This window comes from Zonotrichia leucophrys, unplaced genomic scaffold (assembly GCF_028769735.1).
Source record: "Zonotrichia leucophrys gambelii isolate GWCS_2022_RI unplaced genomic scaffold, RI_Zleu_2.0 Scaffold_128_129040, whole genome shotgun sequence".
NCBI classification, from domain to species: Eukaryota; Metazoa; Chordata; class Aves; order Passeriformes; family Passerellidae; genus Zonotrichia; species Zonotrichia leucophrys.
In genome coordinates this window covers 38640-60781 of record NW_026992333.1, presented here as the reverse complement: position 1 = coordinate 60781, position 22142 = coordinate 38640, and the positions used below count along the sequence as shown (strand labels likewise).

The following is a 22142-nucleotide window of genomic DNA, read 5'->3' as shown; positions in this document are numbered from 1 at the left end:
GTTGGGGACATTGGGGGCATTGGGGACATTTTTGGAATTTGGGAGATTTGGGGACATTTTTGGGGTTGGGGACATTGGGGATAATGGGGACATTGGGGACATTAATGGGGACAATGGGGACATTGGGGACATTGGGGACATTGGGGACAGTGGGGATATTTTGGGGGAAATGGGGGAAATGAGGGGAAAAAGGGATTGGGGACACCAATGGGGACATTGGGGACATTGGGGGGGTTGGGGACATTCATGGGGACATCAATGGGGACATTGGGGACACTTTGGGGACATTGGAATAAATGGGGGAAATTAGGGGGGGGGAAAAGGGATTGGGGACATTTGGGGACATTGAGGACATTGGGGACATTGGGGACATCAGTGGGAACATTGTGAAGGAACCTGATGTCCCCAATGTCCCCAATGTCCCCAAATCTCCCAAATCCCATAAATGTCCCCAATGTCCCCAATGTCCCCAATGTCCCCACTGTCCCCAATGTCCCCACTGTTCCCATTGTCCCCAATGTCCCCAATCCCCCAAATGTCCCCAATGTCCCCACTGTCCCCAACCCCCCCAATGTCCCCACTGTCCCCAATGTCCCCAATGTCCCCACTGTCCCCACTGTCCCCTACCTGTCCCCTCGCGCAGCTCCAGCTCGCCGCTCTCCACCCAGCGGTGGCAGGGGAAGGTGGCCGTGGGGACGTCCCCGATGTCCCCAACGCTGTCCCCAGAGCCGTCCTTGATGTCCCCAATGTCCCCAGGCAGGGGCCCGGTGACGGTGACGCTGTCACAGAACCAGCGGTCGGGGACAAGGGACAGCAGCGGCTCCTTGTGCAGGCGCAGGGACAGCAGTGTCCCCAAGGGCCGGGGACAGGTGACATCGAGCCACAGGGTCTGGAATGGGGACATCTGTGTCACCTGTGTCACCTGTGTGTCACCTGTGTCACCTGTGTCACCTGTGTCATGTGTGTCACCTGTGTGTCACCTGTGTCACCCCCAGTGTCGGTGACAGGCACAGCAGTGTCCCCAAGGGCTGGGGACAGGTGACATCCAGCCACAGGGTCTGTAATGGGGACATCTGTGTCACCTGTGTGTCACCTGTGTGTCACCTGTGTCACCTGTGTCACCTGTGTCACCTGTGTGTCACCTGTGTGTCACCTGTGTCACCTGTGTGTCACCTGTGTCACCCCCAGTGTCGGTGACAGGCACAGCAGTGTCCCCAAGGGCCGGGGACAGGTGACATCGAGCCACAGGGTCTGGGGACAAGGACAGCTGTGTCACCTGTGTGTCACCTGTGTCACACCTGTGTGTCACCTGTGTGTCACCTGTGTCACCTGTGTGTCACCTGTGTCACCTGTGTGTCACCTGGGTGTCACCTGTGTCAGCTGTGTGTCACCTGTGTCACACCTGTGTCACCTGTGTCACCTGTGTGTCACCTGTGTGTCACCTGTGTCACCTGTGTGTCACCTGTGTGTCACCTCTGTGTCACCTGTGTCACTATATCCAATATATCCCAGTATAAACCAGTATAATCCAGTATAAACCAGTATAAACCATTATATCCAATATAAACCATTATATCCCAGTATAAACCAGTATAAACCAGTATAACCCAGTATATCCAATAGAAACCAATGTAAACCATTATATCCTATATAAACCATTCTATCCCAGTATAAACCAGTACAAACCAGTATAAACCAGTATATCCAATATAAACCACTATAAACCATTATATCCAATATAAACCATTATATCCCAGTATAACCCAGTATATCCAATAGAAACCAATGTAAACCATTATATCCAATATAAACCATTATATCCCAGTATAAACCATTATATCCAGTATAACCCAGTATAAACCAGTATAAACCATTATATCCAATATAAACCATTATATCCCAGTATAACCCAGTATAACCCAGTATATCCAATAGAAACCAATGTAAATCATTATATCCAATATAAACCATTATATCCCAGTACAAACCAGTACAAACCAGTATAGCCAATATAAACCAATATAAACCATTATATCCTATATAAACCATTATATCCCAGTATAACCCAGTATAACCCAGTATATCCAATAGAAACCAATGTAAATCATTATATCCTATATAAACCATTCTATCCCAGTATAACCCAGTATAAACCAGTATAAACCAGTATAACCCAGTATATCCAATATAAACCATTATATCCCAGTATAAACCAGTACAAACCAGTACAAACCAGTACAAACCAGTATATCCAATATAAACCAATATAAACCATTATATCCAATATAAACCATTATATCCCAGTATAAACCAGTACAAACCAGTATAAACCAGTATAAACCATTATATCCAATATAAACCATTCTATCCCACTATAAACCAGTACAAACCAGTACAGACCAGTATAACCCAGTATAACCCAGTATATCCAATATAAACCAATAGAAACCATTATATCCAATATAAACCATTATATCCCAGTATAAACCAGTACAAACCAGTATATCCAATATAAACCAATAGAAACCATTATATCCAATATAAACCATTATATCCCAGTATAAACCATTATATCCAATATAAACCAGTATAAACCAGTACAAACCAGTATATCCAATATAAACCAATATAAACCATTATATCCCATATAAACCACTACAAACCATTATATCCCAGTATAAACCAGTACAAACCATTATATCCAATATAAACCATTATATCCCAGTATAACCCAGTATAAACCAGTATAAACCAGTATATCCAATATAAACCAATATAAACCATTATATCCAATATAAACCATTATATCCCAGTATAAACCAGTATAAACCAGTATAAACCAGTATATCCAATATAAACCAATATAAACCATTATATCCAATATAAACCAATATAAACCATTATATCCAATATAAACCATTATATCCCAGTATAAACCAGTACAAACCAGTACAAACCAGTACAAACCAGTCCAAACCAGTGCGGACTCACCGTGCCGGCCCTGAGTTGGTGCCAGCCCAGGGGCCAGGGCGGTGCCACCCCCGCTGTCCCCTCCAGTGTCACCGTCACTGTCCCCAGGGTGCCCCCTCCCCATTGGTCACCTGTGGTCACTCCCAGGCGGTACCGGGCCCCTCCCCCACCCCCGCTGGACATCGCCGGGGTCACTCAGGGGTCACTCAGGGGTCACTCAGGGGTCACTCAGGGGTCAGTTAGAGTCAGGGGGTCACTCAGGGGTCACTCAAGGTCAGTCAAGGGGTCAGTCAGGGGTCGGTCAGTGGTCAGGGGTCACTCAAGGTCAGTCAGGGCTCACTCAGTGGTCAATGGGTCACTCAGGGGTCACTCAAGGTCAGTCAAGGGGTCAGTCAGGGGTCGGTCAGTGGTCAGGGGTCACTCAAGGTCAGTCAGGGGTCACTCAAGGTCACTCAGGGGTCAGTCAGGGGTCAGTTAGTGGTCAGTCAGTGGTCAGGGGTCACTAAAGGTCAGTCAGGGCTCACTCAGTGGTCAGTGGGTCACTCAGGGGTCACTCAAGGGTCACTCAGGGGTCACTCAAGGGTCACCCAGTGGTCACTCAGGGGTCCTGGAGGGTCCTGAGGGGTCACTCAAGGTCAGTCAGGGGTCACAAAGGGTCCTGAGGGGTCAATCAGGGGTCACTCAGTGGTCAGTCAATGGTCAGGGGGTCACTCAAGGTCAGTCAGGGGTCACCCAGGGGTCACTCGGGGGTCCTTGGGGGGTTTTTCGGGGGGTCCCTGAGGGATTTTGGGGTCCCTTGAGGGGTCTTTGGGGGGTCCCTGTGGGGTTTTGGGGGGTCCCTGTGGGGTTTTAGGGGGGTCCCGGGGGGTTTTAGGGGGGTCCCTTTAAGGATTTTGGGGTTCCCTGGGGGGTTTTAGGGGGTCCCTGTGGGGATTTTGGGGGTCCCGGGGGGATTTTGGGGGGGTCCCAGGGGGATTTTGGGGTTTTTGGGGGTCCCTGGGGGTCTCCCAGTCCTGGGGGGTCCCTTTAAGGATTTTGGGGGGGTCCCGGGGGTTTTTGGTTTTTTTTTGGGGGGTCCCTTTAAGGATTTGGGGGGTCCCAGGGGGATTTTGGGGGGTCCCAGAGGGGTTTTGGGGTTTTTGGGGGGTCCCTGTGGGGTTTTTGGGGATTTTGGGGGTTCCTGTGGGGGTTTTGGGGGGTCCCGGGGGGATTTTGGGGATTTTGGGGGGGTCCCCGGGGGTCTCTCGTTCCTGGGGGGGGTCCTGGGGGTCCCTCGGCGGCTCCGGAGTCGCTCGGGCTCGGCTGCTCCCAGTGCTCCCAGTAACAGCTCCCAGTCCCTCCCAGTCCCTCCCAATCCCCTCCCAGTTCCTCCCAGTTTGTCCCAGTTCATCCCAGTTCCTCCCAATCCCCTCCCAGTTTGTCCCAGTTCGTCCCAATCCCCTCCCAGTTCCTCCCAGTTTGTCCCAGTCCCCTCCCAGTTTCCCCTCAGTCTCCTCCCAGTCCCTCCCAGTTTATCCCAGTTCCCTCCCAGTTCATCCCAGTCCCTCCCAGTTTATCCCAGTCCGGCCGGTCAGGGCACTCCCGGCCTCAGGAATGTCCCAGTCCCTCCCAGTTCCCTCCCAGTTCCCTCCCAGTTTGTCCCAGTTCATACCAATCCCCTCCCAGTTCCCTCCCAGTTTGTCCCAGTGTGTCCCAGTTCCCTCCCAGTTTCACCACCGCTCCCAGTCTGACCAGTTCCAGCCCCGCCGGCCTCAGCCACCCCCGCACCGCTCCCGCCCAGTTCATCCCAGTTTGGCCCAGTTTGGCCCAGTTCCATCCCAGTTGCGACACTGGGGCTGCCCTCTACCCCAGTTCCATCCCAGTCCATCCCAGTTCATCCCAGTTCATCCCAGTTTGTCCCAGTCCATCCCAGTTCATCCCAGTTCATCCCAGTCCATCCCAGTTTATCCCAGTCCATCCCAGTTCATCCCAGTTTGTCCCAGTTTATCCCAGTTCATCCCAGTTCATCCCAGTTTATCCCAGTCTGTCCCAGTTCATCCCAGTTCATCCCAGTCCATCCCAGTTCCATCCCAGTTCGTCCCAGTTTATCCCAGTTCATCCCAGTCCATCCCAGTTCATCCCAGTCCATCCCAGTCCATCCCAGTTTGTCCCAGTTCATCCCAGTTCATCCCAGTCCATCCCAGTTCATCCCAGTCCATCCCAGTTTGTCCCAGTCCATCCCAGTTTGTCCCAGTTTGTCCCAGTCCATCCCAGTTCATCCCAGTCCATCCCAGTTCATCCCAGTCCATCCCAGTCCATCCCAGTCCATCCCAGTTCATCCCAGTTCGTCCCAGTTTGTCCCAGTTCGTCCCAGTTTGTCCCAGTCCATCCCAGTTCCTTCCCTGGGTATGTCCCACCTCTGCCCAGTACAAACCAGTACAAACCAGTACAGACCAGTACAAACCAGTACAGACCAGTACAAACCAGTGCCGCTCCACCAACACCTTTATTGACACCAGTAACGCTCCAGTATAAACCAGTACAGACCAGTAACAGCTCCCAGTATAGACCAGTAACGGCTCCCAGTATAAACCAGTACAGACCAGTAACAGCCCCCAGTATAGACCAGTAACGGTTCCCAGTATAAACCAGTACAGACCAGTAACAGCTCCCAGTATAGACCAGTAACAGTTCCCAGTATAAACCAGTACAGACCAGTAACAGCCCCCAGTATAACTCAGTAATAGCTCCCAGTAACAGCTCCCAGTATAGACCAGTACAGACCAGTAACGGTTCCCAGTATACAACAACATTCCCAGTATAGGCCAATAATGGTTCCCAGTACAAACCAGTATAGACCAGTAACGGTTCCCAGTATAACCCAGTAACAGCTCCCAGTATAAACCAGTATAGACCAGTAACAGCCCCCAGTATAAACCAGTAACAGCCCCCAGTATAAACCAGTAACAGCTCCCAGTACAAACCAGTACAGCCCAGTATAAACCAGTACAGACCAGTACAAACCAGTACAGACCAGTACAGACCAGTAATGGTTCCCAGTATAGACCAGTAACGGCCCCCAGTATAAACCAGTAACAGCTCCCAGTACAGACCAGTAACAGCCCCCAGTATAGACCAGTAATGGTTCCCAGTACAGACCAGTAACAGCCCCCAGTATAGACCAGTAATGGTTCCCAGTACAGACCAGTAACGGCTCCCAGTACAAACCAGTACAGCCCAGTAATGGTTCCCAGTACAAACCAGTACAAACCAGTACAAACCAGTACAAACCAGTACAGACCAGTAACAGCTCCCAGTACAAACCAGTACAGCCCAGTACAAACCAGTACAAACCAGTACAGACCAGTACAGAACAGTAACAGCTCCCAGTACAAACCAGTAATGGTTCCCAGTACAAACCAGTACAAACCAGTACAAACCAGTACAAACCAGTACAGACCAGTAACAGCTCCCAGTACAAACCAGTAATGGTTCCCAGTACAGACCAGTACAAACCAGTACAAACCAGTATAGACCAGTACAAACCAGTACAGACCAGTAACAGCTCCCAGTACAAACCAGTACAGCCCAGTACAAACCAGTACAAACCAGTACAGTCCAGTACAATCCAGTACAAACCAGTAACAGCTCCCAGTACAGACCAGTACAAACCAGTACAAACCAGTACAAACCAGTACAAACCAGTCCAAACCAGTGCCACACCGGGCACATCACGGCTCCATCGCCGTTCTCCATCCTGGGGGAACTTTGGGGCATTTTGGGAAAATTTTGGGAATTTTTGGGGAAATTTTGGGAATTTTTGGAGGTGATTTTGGGATATTTTTGGGCTGTTTTTGGGGTGAATTTTGGGATTTTTTGGGGTGATTTTTGGGACTTTTTGGGGTGGTTTTGGGATATTTTTGAGGTGTTTTTTGGGATATTTTGGGGTGATTTTGGGATATTTTTGGGGGATATTTTGGGATATTTCTGGGATATTTTTGGGGTGTATTTTGGGATATTTGTGGGGATTATTTTGGGATATTTCTGTGTTGTTTTCAGGGTGTTTTTTGGGATATTTTGGGGTGATTTTGGGATATTTTTGGGGAATATTTTGGGATATTTTTGGGGTGTTTTTTGGGATATTTCTGGGGTGGATTTTGGGATATTTCTGAGATATTTTGGGGCGATTTTGGGATATTTTTGAGGTGTTTTTTGGGGTAATTTTGGGATATTTCTGGGGTATTTTTGTGGTGGATTTTGGGCTATTTTGGGGTGATTTTGGGCTATTTTGGGGGGATATTTTGGGATATTTTTGAGGTGATTTTTGGGATATTATTGGGGTGATTTTGGGGTGATTTTGGGATATTTTGGGCTATTTTTGAGGTGTTTTTTGGGGTAATTTCAGGGTATTTTTGGGCGATATTTTTGGGATATTTTTGTGTTGTTTTCAGGGTGTTTTTTGGGATATTTTTGAGGTGTATTTTGGGATATTATTGGGGTGATTTTGGGGTATTTTGGGGGATATTTTGGGATATTTTTGAGGTGTTTTTTGGGGTAATTTTGGGCTATTTCTGGGGTATTTTTGTGGTGGATTTTGGGGTGATTTTGGGATATTTTTGAGGTGTTTTTTGGGGTAATTTCAGGATATTTTTGGGGGATATTTTGGGATATTTCTGTGTTGTTTTCAGGGTGTTTTTTGGGATATTTTTGGGGTAGATTTTGGGATATTATTGGGGTGATTTTGGGGTAATTTTGGGATATTATTGGGGTGATTTTGGGCTATTTTGGGGCGATTTTTCCGCCTTTTTTTGCCGTTTTTTCCCCGTTTTTTCCCCGTTTTTTCACCGTTTTCAGATGGCCACGGAGTTCTCGATGCTCTCGGGGTCCAGGTAGGGGTAGGGTCTCTCCAGGGCCGCGTTCCGGGCCCGGATCTGGCGCGAGATTCGGCGCAGGCGGCGCCGGAAGCGCCGGATCCGCGCCCGGGGGGCGCCCTCGGTGAAGTGACGGTCGGGGTAACGGCCCAGGGGGCGCTGGGGAGGCAAATTGGGGAGGGGGCTCAGGGCCTTGGGTGGGTTGGGTGGGTTTGGGTGGGTTTTGGTGCGTTATTTGGGGTTTTTGGGGGTTTTTTGGGGGTTTTTTGGGTTTTTTTGGGGTTTTTGCTGGGTTATTTTGGGGAGGGGTCTCAAGGATTGGGTTCTAAATTTGGGGAGGGGGCTCAGGGGGTTCGGTTGGGTTGCTTTGGGCGGTTTGGGTGGATTTGGGTGGGTTTGGGTGGATTTGAGGTGCGTTATTTGGGTTTTTGGGGTTGGTTATTTGGGGTTTTTGCTGGGTTATTTTGGGAGGGGTCTCAAGGGCTGGGTTCCAATTTTGGGGGGGGGTCTCAGGGCCTTGGGTCGGGTTGGGGGGGTTTGGGGGGGTTTGGGTGATTTTTGGTGCGTTATTTGGGTTTTTTTGGGGTTTTTTTGGGGTTTTTGCTGGGTTATTTTGGGGAGGGGTCTCAAGGCATGGGTCCCAAATTTGGGGAGGGGTCTCAGGGGGTTGGGTTGGGTGGGTTTGGGTGGTTTTGGTGCATTTTTGGGGGTTTTTTGGGTTTTTTTGGGGGGTTTTTTTTGGGTTTTTTTGGGGTTTTTCCTGGTTATTTTGGGGAGGGGTCTCAAGGGGCCGCGTTCTAAATTTGGGGAGGGGTCTCAGGGGCTTGGGTTGGGTTGGTTTGGGTGGGTTTGGGTGGGTTTTGGGGTGGTTTTGGGTGGATTTGGGTGATTTTTGGTGCGTTATTTGGGGTTTTTGGGGTTTTTTTGGGGGGTTTTTTCTGGGTTATTTTGGGGAGGGGTCTCAAGGGATGGGTTCTAAATTTGGGGAGGGGTCTCAGGGGGTTGGGCTGTGTTGGTTTGGGTCCGTTTTGGGTGGGTTTGGGTCGGTTTTGGGTCACTTTTGGGGTATTTCAGGGTGCATTATTTGGGTTTTTTTGGTGGGTTTTTGTTGGGTTATTTTGGGGAGGGGTCTCAAGGGCTGGGTTCCAAATTTGGGGAGGGGCTCAGGGCCTTGGGTCAGGTTGGGTGGGTTTGGGTGGGTTTGGGTGATTTTTGTTGCGTTATTTGGGTTTTTTTTGGGTTTTTTTGGGGGTTTTTTTGGGTTTTTTTGGGGTTTTTGTTGGGTTATTTTGGGGAGGGGTCTCAGGGGTTGGGTTCTAAATTTGGGGAGGGGTCTCAGGGGGTTGGGTTGGGTTGGTTTGGGTGGGTTTGGGTCGGTTTTGAGTGGATTTGGGTCGATTTTGAGTCAGTTTTGGGGTGGTTTCTGGTGCATTATTTGGGGATTTTGCTGGGTTATTTTGGGGAGGGGTCTCAAGGGATGGGTTCTAAATTTGGGGAGGGGTCTCAGGGGGTTGGGTTGGGTCAGTTTTGAGTGGATTTGGGTCAGTTTTGGGTCAGTTCAGGGGGATTTAGGGTGCATTATTTGGGTTTTTTTTTATTTTTTTGGGGTTTTTGCTGGGTTATTTTGGGGAGGGGTCTCAAGGGCCGGGTTCCAAATTTGGGGAGGGGTCTCAGGGCCTTGGGTGCGTTGGGTGGGTTTGGGTGGGTTTGGGTGATTTTTGGTGCGTTATTTGGGTTTTTTGGGGGTTTTTTGGGGTTTTTTTGGGGTTTTTGCTGGGTTATTTTGGGGAGGGGTCTCAAGGGATGGGTTCTAAATTTGGGGAGGGGTCTCAGGGGGTTGGGTTGGGTTGGTTTGGGATGGTTTTGAGTGGATTTGGGTTGGTTTTGGGTCAGTTCAGGGGGATTTAGGGTGCATTATTTGGGTTTTTTTGGTTTTTTTGGGGGTTTTTGCTGGGTTATTTTGGGGAGGGGTCTCATGGGCCGGGTTCTAAATTTGGGGAGGGGGCTCAGGGCCTTGGGTCGAGTTGGGTGGGTTTGGGTTGGTTTGGGTGGGTTTGGGTGATTTTTGGTGCATTATTTGGGTTTTTTTGGGGTTGGTTATTTGGGGTTTTTTCTGGGTTATTTTGGGGAGGGGTCTCAAGGGATGGGTTCTAAATTTGGGGAGGGGTCTCAGGGGGTTGGGTTGGGTTGGGTGGGTTTGGGCCAGTTTTGGGTGGGTTTGGGTGGATTTGGGTCACTTTTGGGATATTTTGGGGTTGGTTATTTGGGGTTTTTGTTGGGTTATTTTGGGGAGGGGTCTCAGGGTGTGGGTTCCAAATTTGGGGAGGGGTCTCAGGGGGTTGGGCTGGGTTGGTTTGGGTGGGTTTGGGTGGGTTTGGGTGGGTTTGGGTGGGTTTTGGTGCGTTATTTGGGGTTTTTTGGGTTTTTTTGGGGTTTTTTTGGGGTTTTTTGTGGGTTTTTTGGGGTTTTTGCTGGGTTATTTTGGGGAGGGGTCTCAGGGCACGGGTTCTAAATTTGGGGAGGGGTCTCAGGGGGTTGGGTGGGTTGGGTGGGTTTGGGTGGGATTGGGTTGGTTTGGGTGGGATTGGGTTGGTTTTGGGTCAGTTCAGGGGGATTTAGGGTGCATTATTTGGGGTTTTTTGGGTTTTTTTGGGGTTTTTGCTGGGTTATTTTGGGGAGGGGTCTCAAGGGCCGGGTTCTAAATTTGGGGGAGGGTCTCAGGGGGTTGGGTTGGGTTGGTTTGGGTCAGTTTTGGGCCAGTTTTGGGTGGGTTTTGGGTGGATTTGGGTCACTTTTTGGTATTTTAGGGTGCATTATTTGGGGTTTTTTTGGTGGGTTTTTGTTGGGTTATTTTGGGAGGGGTCTCAAGGGTTGGGTTCCAATTTTGGGGAGGGTCTCAGGGCCTTGGTGGGTTGGGTGGGTTTGGGTGGATTTGGGTCAGTTTGGGTGATTTTTGGTGCATTATTTGGGTTTTTTTGGGTTTTTTTGGGGGTTTTTGGGGTTTTTGCTGGGTTATTTTGGGGAGGGGTCTCAAGGGACGGGTCCCAAATTTGGGGAGGGGTCTCAGGGGGTTAGGTTGGGTTGGTTTGGGTCGGTTTTGGGCCAGTTTTGGGTGGGTTTTGGGTGGATTTGGGTCAGTTTTGGGGTGATTTTTGGTGCATTATTTGGGTTTTTTTGGGGTTTTTGCTGGGTTATTTTGGGGAGGGGTCCCGCAGGGGTTCATTAAATTTGGGGAGGGGTCTCACCATGTCCATGGGCTCGTTCCTGAGCACCCAGGGGTCGGTTTGGGCCAGTTTTGGGTTGGTTTTGGGTGGATTTGGGGTATTTTGGGGTGCGTTATTTGGGTTTTTTTGGGGTTTTTGCTGGGTTATTTTGGGGAGGGGTCTCAAGGGACGGGTCCCAAATTTGGGGAGGGGTCTCACCATGTCCATGGGCTCGTTCCTGAGCACCCAGAGCACGGCCAGGGGTCACTTTTGGGTGGGTTTGGGTCGGTTTTGGGTCAGTTTTGGGTGGATTTCGGGTGGGTTTTTTGGGGTTTTTTGGGGTTATTTTGGGGAGGGGTCTCAAGGGATGGGTTCCAAATTTGGGAGGGGTCTCAGGGGTTGGGTTGGGTTGGTTTGGGTCGGTTTGGGTGGGTTTGGGTGATTTTTGGTGCGTTATTTGGGGTTTTTTTGGGTTTTTTGGGGGTTTTTTGGGTTTTTTTTGGGGTTTATTCTGGGTTATTTTGGGGAGGGGTCTCAGGGTGTGGGTTCCAAATTTGGGGAGGGGGCTCAGGGGGTTGGGCTGGGTTGGTTTGGGTCCGTTTTGAGTGGATTTGGGTGGGTTTTGGGTGGATTTGGGGTATTTTGGGGTGCGTTATTTGGGTTTTTGGGGTGGGTTATTTGGGGTTTTTGCTGGGTTATTTTGGGGAGGGGTCTCAAGGGACGGGTTCTAAATTTGGGGAGGGGTCTCAGGGGGTTGGGTTGGGTCGGGTTGGGTGGGTTTGGTTGGGTTGGGGTGGTTTTTGGTGCATTATTTGGGTTTTTTTGGGTTTTTTTGGGGGTTTTTTTGGGTTTTTTTGGGGGTTTTTGTTGGGTTATTTTGGGGAGGGGTCCCGCAGGGGTTCATTAAATTTGGGGAGGGGTCTCACCATGTCCATGGGCTCGTTCCTGAGCACCCAGAGCACGGCCAGGGGTCAGTTTTGGGTGGGTTTTGGGTGGATTTGAGTTGATTTTGGGTGGGTTTTTTGGGGTTATTTTGGGGAGGGGTCTCAAGGGCCGGGTCCCAAATTTGGGGAGGGGTCTCACCATGTCCATGGGCTCGTTCCTGAGCACCCAGAGCACGGCCAGCACCGTGGCCGAGGTGTTCATGGCCGGCAGAGCCTCCAGGAAGTCGCGCTCGCTCAGGGCGGCCTTGGATTGGGGAGGGGGCGCCCGCATGGCGGCCGGGGCGTTGGGGGGGAAGGCCGAGAGCTCAAACTGCCCAAAATCGGGAAAAGAGACCCAAAATCACACTCGGGGACCCCGAAAATGGGGAGAGGGACCCTGAAAATGGGGGGAGGGACCCCAAAAATGGGAAAAAAAGGGAAAAAATGGGAAAAGAGACCCCAAAAATGGGGCGTTGGGGGGGAAGGCCGAGAGCTCAAACTGCCCGAAAACGGGAAAAGAGACCCAAAATCACACTCGGGGACCCCAAAAATGGGGAGAGGGACCCCGAAAATGGGGGGAGGGACCCCAAAAATGGGGGGAGAGACCCCAAAAATGGGAAAAAATGGGAAAAGAGACCCCAAAAATGGGGCGTTGGGGGGGAAAGCCGAGAGCTCAAACTGCCCAGAAACGGGAAAAGAGACCCAAAATCACACTCGGGGACCCCAAAAATGGGGAGAGGGACCCCGAAAATGGGGGGAGGGACCCCAAAATCAGAGTCAGGGACCCCAAAAATGGGAAAAAATGGGAAAAAATGGGAAAAGAGACCCCAAAAATGGGGAGAGAGACCCCAATGTGAGAGAGATCAAAGTGACCAAAAATGGGAAAAGAGACCCAAAATCACACTCGGGGACCCCGGAAATGGGGAGAGGGACCCCGAAAATGGGGGGAGGGACCCCAAAAATGGGAAAAAATGGGAAAAAATGGGACAAGAGACCCCAAAAATGGGGCGTTGGGGGGGAAGGCCGAGAGATCAAACTGCCCAAAAACGGGAAAAGAGACCCAAAATCACACTCGGGGACCCCGGAAATGGAGAGAGGGACCCCGAAAATGGGGGGAGGGACCCCAAAAATGGGGAAAAAATGGGAAAAAAATGGGAAAAAATGGGAAAAAATGGGAAAAGAGACCCCAAAAATGGGGCGTTGGGGGGGAAAGCCGAGAGCTCAAACTGCCCAAAAACGGGAAAAGAGACCCAAAATCACACTCGGGGACCCCGGAAATGGGGAGAGGGACCCCAAAGTCAGTGGTCAGTTTGGTCAGTGTGGTCACTCTGGTCTGTGTGGTCACTGTGGTCACTGTGGTCACTGTGGTCAGTGTGGTCACTCTGGTCTGTGTGGTCAGTGTGTGGTCAGTGTGGTCACTCTGGTCAGTGTGGTCACTCTGGTCTGTGTAATGGTCACTGTGGTCACTTTGGTCAGTGTGGTCACTCTGGTCAGTGGTCAGTGTGGGTCAGTGTGGTCACTGTGGTCAGTGTGGTCACTGTGGTCAGTGTGGGTCAGTGTGGTCACTGGTCAGTGTGGTCACTGTGGTCACTCTGGTCTGTGTGGTCAGTGTGGTCACTCTGGTCACTGTGGTCACTGTGGTCAGTGGTCACTGTGGTCACTTTGGTCAGTGGTCAGTGTGGTCAGTGTGGTCACTCTGGGTGGTCACTCAGGTCAGTGGTCAGTACCTGGCCGCGTGGTGCGCAGAGCAGGTGTAGATCACGGTGGGTCAATGGTCACTATGGGGTATCAATGGTCACTCTGGTGGTCAGTGGTCAGTGGTCAGTACCTGGCCGCTGTTGGTGGCCGCATGGTGAGCAGAGCAGGTGTAGATCACGGTGGGTCAGTGTGAGATCAATGGTCACTATGGTGGGTCAGTGGTCACTATGGTGGGTCAGTGGTCACTGTGGGGGGTCAGTGGTCACTCTGGGTGGTCAGTGGTCAGTGGTCAGTACCTGGCCGCTGTTGGTGGCCGCATGGTGAGCAGAGCAGGTGTAGATCACGGTGGGTCAGTGTGAGATCAATGGTCAGCAGTCAATGGTCACTATGGGGTATCAATGGTCACTATTGGGGGTCAGTGGTCACTCTGGGGTATCAATGGTCAGTGTGGTCAGTGTGTGGTCACTCTGGTGGTCAGTGGTCAGTACCTGGCCACTGTTGGTGGCCGCATGGTGCGCAGAGCAGGTGTAGATCACGGTGGGCCAATGGTCACTATGGTGGGTCAGTGGTCACTCTGACGGGTCAGTGGTCACTCTGGGATATCAATGGTCACTGTGGTCACTCAGGTCAGTGGTCACTCAGGTCAGTGGTCAGTACCTGGCCGCTGTTGGTGGCCGCATGGTGCGCAGAGCAGGTGTAGATCACAGTGGGTCAGTGGTCACTCTAGGGTATCAATGGTCACTATGGTGGGTCAGTGGTCACTGTGGTGGGTCAGTGGTCACTATGAGGGGTCAGTGGTCAGTGTGGTCAGTGTGTGGTCACTCTGGGTGGTCACTCAGGTCAGTGGTCAGTACCTGGCCGCTGTTGGTGGCCGCATGGTGAGCAGAGCAGGTGTAGATCACGGTGGGTCAGTGGTCACTATGGGGTATCAATGGTCACTATAAGGGGTCAGTGGTCAGTGTGGTCAGTGTGTGGTCACTCTGGGTGGTCACTCAGGTCAGTGGTCAGTACCTGGCCGCTGTTGGTGGCCGCGTGGTGCGCAGAGCAGGTGTGACCAGTGTGGGTCAGTGTGGTCAACGCTCAATGCTCAGCAGTCAATGGTCACTATGGTGGGTCAGTGGTCACTCTGGGGTATCAGTGGTCACTCAGGTCAGTGGTCAGTGGTCAGTGGTCAGTACCTGGCCACTGTTGGTGGCCGCATGGTGCGCAGAGCAGGTGTAGATCACAGTGGGTCAGTGTGTTCAATGCTCAGCAGTCAATGGTCACTATGGTGAGTCAGTGGTCACTGTGGTCACTCTGAGGGGTCAGTGGTCACTCTGGGGGGTCAGTGGTCACTGTGGTCAGTACCTGGCCGCTGTTGGTGGCCGCATGGTGCGCAGAGCAGGTGTAGATCTCGGTGGGTCAATGGTCACTCTGGGTATCAATGGTCACTATGGTGGATCAGTGGTCACTCTGGGGGGTCAGTGGTCACTGTGGTCAGTGGTCAGTGGTCAGTGGTCAGTACCTGGCCGCTGTTGGTGGCCGCATGGTGTGCAGAGCAGGTGTAGATCACGGTGGGTCAATGGTCACTATGGGTATCAATGGTCACTATTGGGGGTCAGTGGTCACTCAGGGGTATCAATGGTCACTGTGGTCACCCAGGTCAGTGGTCAGTGGTCACTGTGGTCAGTACCTGGCCGCTGTTGGTGGCCGCGTGGTGCGCAGAGCAGGTGTAGATCACGGTGGGTCAGTGTGAGATCAATGGTCACTATGGTGGGTCAGTGGTCACTATGGTGGGTCAGTGGTCACTGTGGTCACTCTGGGGGGTCAGTGGTCACTCAGGTCAGTGGTCAGTACCTGGCCGCTGTTGGTGGCCGCATGATGGGCAGAGCAGGTGTAGATCACGGTGTGTCAGTGTGAGATCAGTGGTCACTATGGGGTATCAATGGTCACTATAAGGGGTCAGTGGTCACTGGGGTGGGTCAGTGGTCAGTGTGGTCACTGTGTGGTCAGTGGTCAGTACCTGGCCGCTGTTGGTGGCCGCATGGTGAGCAGAGCAGGTGTAGATCACGGTGTGTCAGTGTGGTCAATGCTCAGCAGTCAATGGTCACTATGGTGGGTCAGTGGTCACTGTGGTCACTCAGGTCAGTGGTCAGTGGTCAGTGGTCAGTACCTGGCCGCTGTTGGTGGCCGCGTGGTGCGCAGAGCAGGTGTAGATCACGGTGGGTCAGTGTGGTCAGTGTGAGATCAATGGTCACTATGGGGTATCAATGGTCACTATGGTGGGTCAGTGGTCACTATGGTGGGTCAGTGGTCACTGTGGTCACTCTGGGGTATCAGTGGTCACTCAGGTCAGTGGTCAGTGGTCACTCAGGTCAGTGGTCAGTACCTGGCCGCTGTTGGTGGCCGCATGGTGAGCAGAGCAGGTGTAGATCACGGTGGGTCAGTGTGGTCAGTGTGTTCAATGCTCAGCAGTCAGTGGTCACTATGGTGGGTCAGTGGTCACTCTGGGGGGTCAGTGGTCACTCAGGTCAGTGGTCAGTGGTCAGTGGTCAGTACCTGGCCGCTGTTGGTGGCCGCATGGTGAGCAGAGCAGGTGTAGATCACGGTGGGTCAGTGTGGTCAGTGTGGTCAATGCTCAGCAGTCAATGGTCACTATGAGGGGTCAGTGGTCACTCTGGGGTATCAATGGTCAGTGTGTGGTCACTCTGGGTGGTCAGTGGTCAGTACCTGGCCGCTGTTGGTGGCCGCGTGGTGCGCAGAGCAGGTGTAGATCACGGTGGGTCAGTGGTCACTCTGGGCTATCAATGGTCACTATGGGGTATCAGTGGTCACTCTGGGGTATCAGTGGTCACTCAGGTCAGTGGTCAGTGGTCACTCTGGTCAGTACCTGGCCGCTGTTGGTGGCCGCATGGTGCGCAGAGCAGGTGTAGATCAATGGTTACTATGGTGGGTCAGTGGTCACTATGGTGGGTTAATGGTCACTATAAGGGGTCAGTGGTCAGTGTGGTCAGTGTGTGGTCACTCAGGTCAGTGGTCAGTGGTCAGTGGTCAGTACCTGGCCGCTGTTGGTGGCCGCATGGTGCGCAGAGCAGGTGTAGATCACGGTGGGTCAGTGTGAGATCAATGGTCACTCTGGGGTATCAATGATCACTATGGGGTATCAGTGGTCACTATGGTGGGTCAGTGGTCACTCAGGGGTATCAATGGTCACTGTGGTCACTCAGGTCAGTGGTCAGTGGTCACTGTGGTCAGTACCTGGCCGCTGTTGGTGGCCGCATGGTGCGCAGAGCAGGTGTAGATCACGGTGGGTCAATGGTCACTATGGGGTATCAATGGTCACTATTGGGGGTCAGTGGTCACTCTGGGGTATCAGTGGTCACTGTGGTCACTCTGGGTGGTCACTCAGGTCAGTGGTCAGTACCTGGCCGCTGTTGGTGGCCGCATGATGGGCAGAGCAGGTGTAGATCACGGTGGGTCAATGGTCACTATGGTGGGTCAATGGTCACTATGGTGGGTCAGTGGTCACTCAGGGGTATCAATGGTCACTGTGGTCACTCAGGTCAGTGGTCAGTGGTCAGTGTGGTCACTCTGGTCAGTACCTGGCCGCTGTTGTGGCCGCATGATGAGCAGAGCAGGTGTAGATCAATGGTCACTATGGGGGGTCAGTGGTCACTCTGGGGTATCAGTGGTCACTATGGTGGGTCAGTGGTCACTGTGGTCAGTGTGTGGTCACTCTGGGGGGTCACTCAGGTCAGTGGTCAGTGGTCACTGTGGTCAGTACCTGGCCGCTGTTGGTGGCCGCATGGTGAGCAGAGCAGGTGTAGATCACGGTGGGTCAGTGTGAGATCAATGGTCACTATGGTGGGTCAGTGGTCAGTGTGGTCAGTGTGGTCAGTGTGGTCACTCTGGGTGGTCACTCAGGTCAGTGGTCAGTGGTCACTCAGGTCAGTGGTCAGTGGTCAGTGGTCAGTACCTGGCCGCTGTTGGTGGCCGCATGGTGCGCAGAGCAGGTGTAGATCACGGTGGGTCAATGGTTACTATGGGGTATCAATGGTCACTATGAGGGGTCAGTGGTCACTATAAGGGGTCAGTGGTCACTCAGGTCAGTGGTCAGTGGTCAGTGGTCAGTACCTGGCCGCTGTTGGTGGCCGCATGGTGCGCAGAGCAGGTGTAGATCACGGTGGGTCAATGGTCACTATGGGGTATCAATGGTCACTATGGTGGGTCAGTGGTCACTGTGGTGGGTCAGTGGTCAGTGTGGTCAGTGTGTGGTCACTCTGGGTGGTCAGTGGTCAGTACCTGGCCGCTGTTGGTGGCCGCATGGTGCGCAGAGCAGGTGTAGATCACGGTGGTGACGAAGGTGACGAGGCCGCGCACGGAGTCCAGGCGGGAGGGGACACCTGGGACGGGACACACCTGGGGTCACCTGGGGTCACCTGGGGTCACCTCAGGGGTCACCTGGGGTCACCTGGGGTCACCTGTGCCCACCTAAACCCATCTAAACCCACCTGAGGTGCCACCTGTGCCCACCTGTGCCCATCTAAACCCAACTGTGCCCACCTGAGCTGCCACCTGTGCCCATCTAAACCCACCTGTGGTGCCACCTGAGCCCACCTGTGCCCACCTGAGGTTCCCCCTGTGCCCACCTGAGCCATCTAAACCCATCTAAACCCACCTAAACCCACCTGTGCCCACCTGAGGTGCCACCTGTGCCCATCTAAACCCACCTGTGGTGCCACCTGTGCCCATCTAAACCCATCTAAACCCACCTGTGCCCACCTGAGCTGCCACCTGTGCCCATCTAAACCCACCTGAACCCACCTGTGCCCACCTGAACCCACCTGAGGTGCCACCTGTGCCCATCTAAACCCACCTGTGCCCATCTAAACCCACCTGTGCCCACCTGTGCCCACCTGAGCTGCCACCTGTGCCCATCTAAACCCATCTAAACCCACCTGAGGTGCCACCTGTGCCCACCTGACCCATCTAAAGCCTCCTGAGATGCCACCCGTGCCCACCTGTGCCCATCTAAACCCACCTGTGCCCACCTGAGGTGCCCCCGTGCCCCTGTGCCCACCTGTGCCCATCTAAACCCACCTGAGGTGCCACCTGTGCCCATCTAAACCCATCTAAATCCACCTGAACCCACCTGTGCCCATCTAAACCCACCCGTGGTGCCGCCTGTGCCCATCTAAACCCACCTGAGCCCATCTGAGCTGCCACCTGTGCCCATCTAAACCCACCTGTGCCCACCTGAGCCCACCTGAGGTGCCACCTGTGCCCACCTGTGCCCATCTAAACCCACCTGTGCCCATCTAAACCCATCTAAACCCACCTGAGGTGCCCCCCGTGCCCACCTGTGCCCATCTAAACCCACCTGAACCCACCTGTGCCCACCTGTGATGCCACCTGTGCCCACCAGAGCCCATCTAAACACACCTGTGCCCATTTGAGCTGCCACCTGTGCCCACCTGAACCCACCTGTGATGCCACCTGTGCCCATCTGTGCCCACCTGTGCCCACCTGAGCCCATCTAAACCCATCTAAACCCACCTGAACCCACCTGTGCCCACCTGAGGTGCCACCTGTGCCCACCTAAACCCACCTGAGGTGCCACCTGTGCCCATCTAAACCCATCTAAACCCACCTGTGGACCCACCTGTGCCCACCTGAGATGCCACCTGAACCCTCCTGTGCCCATCTAAACCCACCTGAACCCACCTGTGCCCACCTGAGGTGCCACCTGTGCCCATCTAAACCCACCTGTGCCCACCTGAGCCCACCTGTGCCCACCTGTGGTGCCACCTGTACCCATCTAAACCCCTCTAAACCCACCTGACCCATCTAAACCCACCTGTGCCCACCTGAGATGCCACCTGTGATGCCACCTGTGCCCATCTAAACCCATCTAAACCCACCTGTGCCCATCTAAACCCACCTGTGCCCACCTGAGGTGCCCCCCGTGCCCCCCGTGCCCACCTGAGCTCCTCCTGCCCAGGAAGCCGCGGGTGAAGATCTCGCCCACCCAGGCCTGGAGCTCGGGGTCCTGCTGGACATCGGCGTCACCGCGGTAATAGAGGGACACGATGGAGGCCACAAAGCTGGGGACAGAATGGGGACACTGAGGGGACATTGGGACACTGAGGGGACAGCAATGGAGACAGTGGGGGGATTGGGGGGATTGGGGTCAATGGGGACATTGGGGACAGTGGGGACATTGGGGACATTGGGGACATTAATGGGGACATTGGGGACATTGGGGGGATTGGGGACATCGGCGTCACCGCGATAGTACAGGGACACGATGGAGGTGACAAAGCTGGGGACACAGTGGGGACACTGGGGACATTGGGGACATTGGGGGACATTGGGGACATTGGGGACATTGCAGGGATTTGGGGACATTGGGGGGATTGGGGACATTGCAGGGATTTGGGGACATTGGGGAAATTGAGGACATCAATGGGGACATTGGGGACATTGGGGGGATTAGGGGGATTGGGGACACATTGGGGACAGTGGGGACATTGGGGACACTGGGGACATTGAGGGGATTGGGGACATTGATGTCACATCGATAGTACAGGGACACGATGGAGGCGACAAAGCTGGGGACACAGTGGGGACATTGGGGACATTGGGGACAGTGGGGGACATTGGGGACAGTGGGACATTGGGGACATTGGGGACAATGGGGGACATTGGGGACACTGGGGACATTAATGGGGACACTGAGGGGACACTGAGGGGACACTGGTGACACTAATGGGGACACTGAGGTGACATTGTGGCGGTGTCCCCACCTGCAGATGGCCCGCCACACCTTGGTGGCCTGGGGACATTGGGGACATTGAGGACATTAATGGGGACACTGAGGGGACATTGCGGACACTGAGGTGACATTGAGGTGACACTGAGGGGACATTGGGGACACTGAGGTGACACTGAGGGGACATTGGTGACATTGGTGACACCGGGGGTGTCCCCACCTGCGGATGGCCCGCCACACCTTGGTGGCCTGGGGACACTGAGGTGACATTGGGGACACTGAGAGGACATTGGTGACACTGAGGGGACATTGGGGACACTGAGGGGACACTGAAGACACTGAGGGGACATTGGGGACATTGGTGACACCGCGCATGCGCCCACCTGCGGATGGCTCGCCACACCTTGGTGGCGTCGCTGCCGAAGTGGTGCCCCCTGGTGGCCGCCACCCCGCGGTGCCGCAGGTCCCGCGGCAGCACCAGCGAGCGCCAGCGCAGCGCCCGCAGCCCCCGCGCCACCAGCGCCAGGAGACCCCGTCGGCCGAGCGCCACCGCCTGGGGACACCGAGGGGACATTGGGGACATCGAGGGGACATCGGGGGGACACCAAAATCCCGCCGAAATCCCGAAATTCCAGCCCAAAATTCGGTAATTCTACCCCAAATCTCGCGATTCTACCCCGAAATCTCGCGAGTCTACCCCAAAATCTCGCGATTCTACCCCAAAATCTCGCGATTCTTCCCCAAACCCCGCCCCATCAATGCCAGCAGACCCCGCCCCCAACTGGGGACACCAAAATCCCGCCCAAAATCTCGCGATTCTTCCCCAAATCCCGCCCCCCCCCAGTGCTCCCCATTACCCCATTGAAGCCCCCAGACCCACAATTTGCCCCCCATTATTGCCCCACTGAAGCCCCCAGACCCACAATTTGCCCCCCATTATTGCCCCATTGAAGCCCCCAGACCCCATTGAAGCCCCCAGACCCACAATTTCCCCCTTACCCGGTCAAAGACCCCCCCGGGGTTGAGGAGGAAGCGCCGGGCGAGGGCCCCGATCTGCACCGTGAACCGGGTGTGGGGTATCAACAGCTGGGGGGCAATTAACGGGGCAATTAATTAATGTGGGGGTAATTAATGGGGGCAATAAATGGGGTAATTATTGGGGGTAATTAATGGGGGTACCCCCGATCTGCACCGTGAACCGGGTGTGGGGTATCAACAGCTGGGGGGCAATTAACGGGGCAATTAATTAATGTGGGGGTAATTAATGGGGGCAATAAATGGGGTAATTAATGGGGAAATTAATGGGGAAATTAATGGGGAAATTAATGGGGAAATTATTGGGGTAATTAATGGGGGTACCCCCGATCTGCACCGTGAACCGGGTGTGGGGTATCAACAGCTATGGGGGCAATTAACGGGGCAATTAATGGGGCAGGGGGTAATTAATGGGGGCAATAAATGGGGTAATTAATGGGGAAATTATGGGGCAATAAATAGGGTAATTAATGGGGAAATTAATGGGGTAATTAATGAATGGGGGGCAATTAATGGGGAGGGGGCACTGGGACTTTTTGGGGTTTTTTGGGGGTTTTTTTGGGGTTTTTTTGGGGTTTTTTGGGGTTTTTTTTGGGTTTTTGGGTTTTGGGGTTTTTGGGTTTTGGGGTTGGATTTTTTTGTGTTTTGAGCTTTCAGAATGGGATTTTTTTGGGGTTTTTGGGATTTTTTGAGCTTTTGGAATGGGACTTTT

General features: G+C 53.2%; 1 protein-coding gene across 2 annotated transcripts in view; it reads right to left on the bottom strand.

The window, feature by feature from the left end:
• Positions 1-7407: 7407 nt before the first annotated feature.
• LOC135460926 (polyunsaturated fatty acid lipoxygenase ALOX15B-like) overlaps positions 7408-22142 on the bottom strand; it is a 39533-nt gene continuing 24798 nt past the window's right edge. For both annotated transcript variants that reach the window (XM_064737900.1, XM_064737899.1), the window contains exons 10-15: positions 21395-21481; positions 20779-20948; positions 19606-19727; positions 17926-18026; positions 12107-12277; positions 7408-7979 (exon numbers count right to left, since the gene is read on the bottom strand). In XM_064737900.1, the coding sequence (XP_064593970.1) occupies positions 7800-7979; positions 12107-12277; positions 17926-18026; positions 19606-19727; positions 20779-20948; positions 21395-21481 (831 nt within the window). In that variant the 3' untranslated portion in view covers positions 7408-7799. The remainder of the gene's footprint in view (positions 7980-12106; positions 12278-17925; positions 18027-19605; positions 19728-20778; positions 20949-21394; positions 21482-22142) is intronic.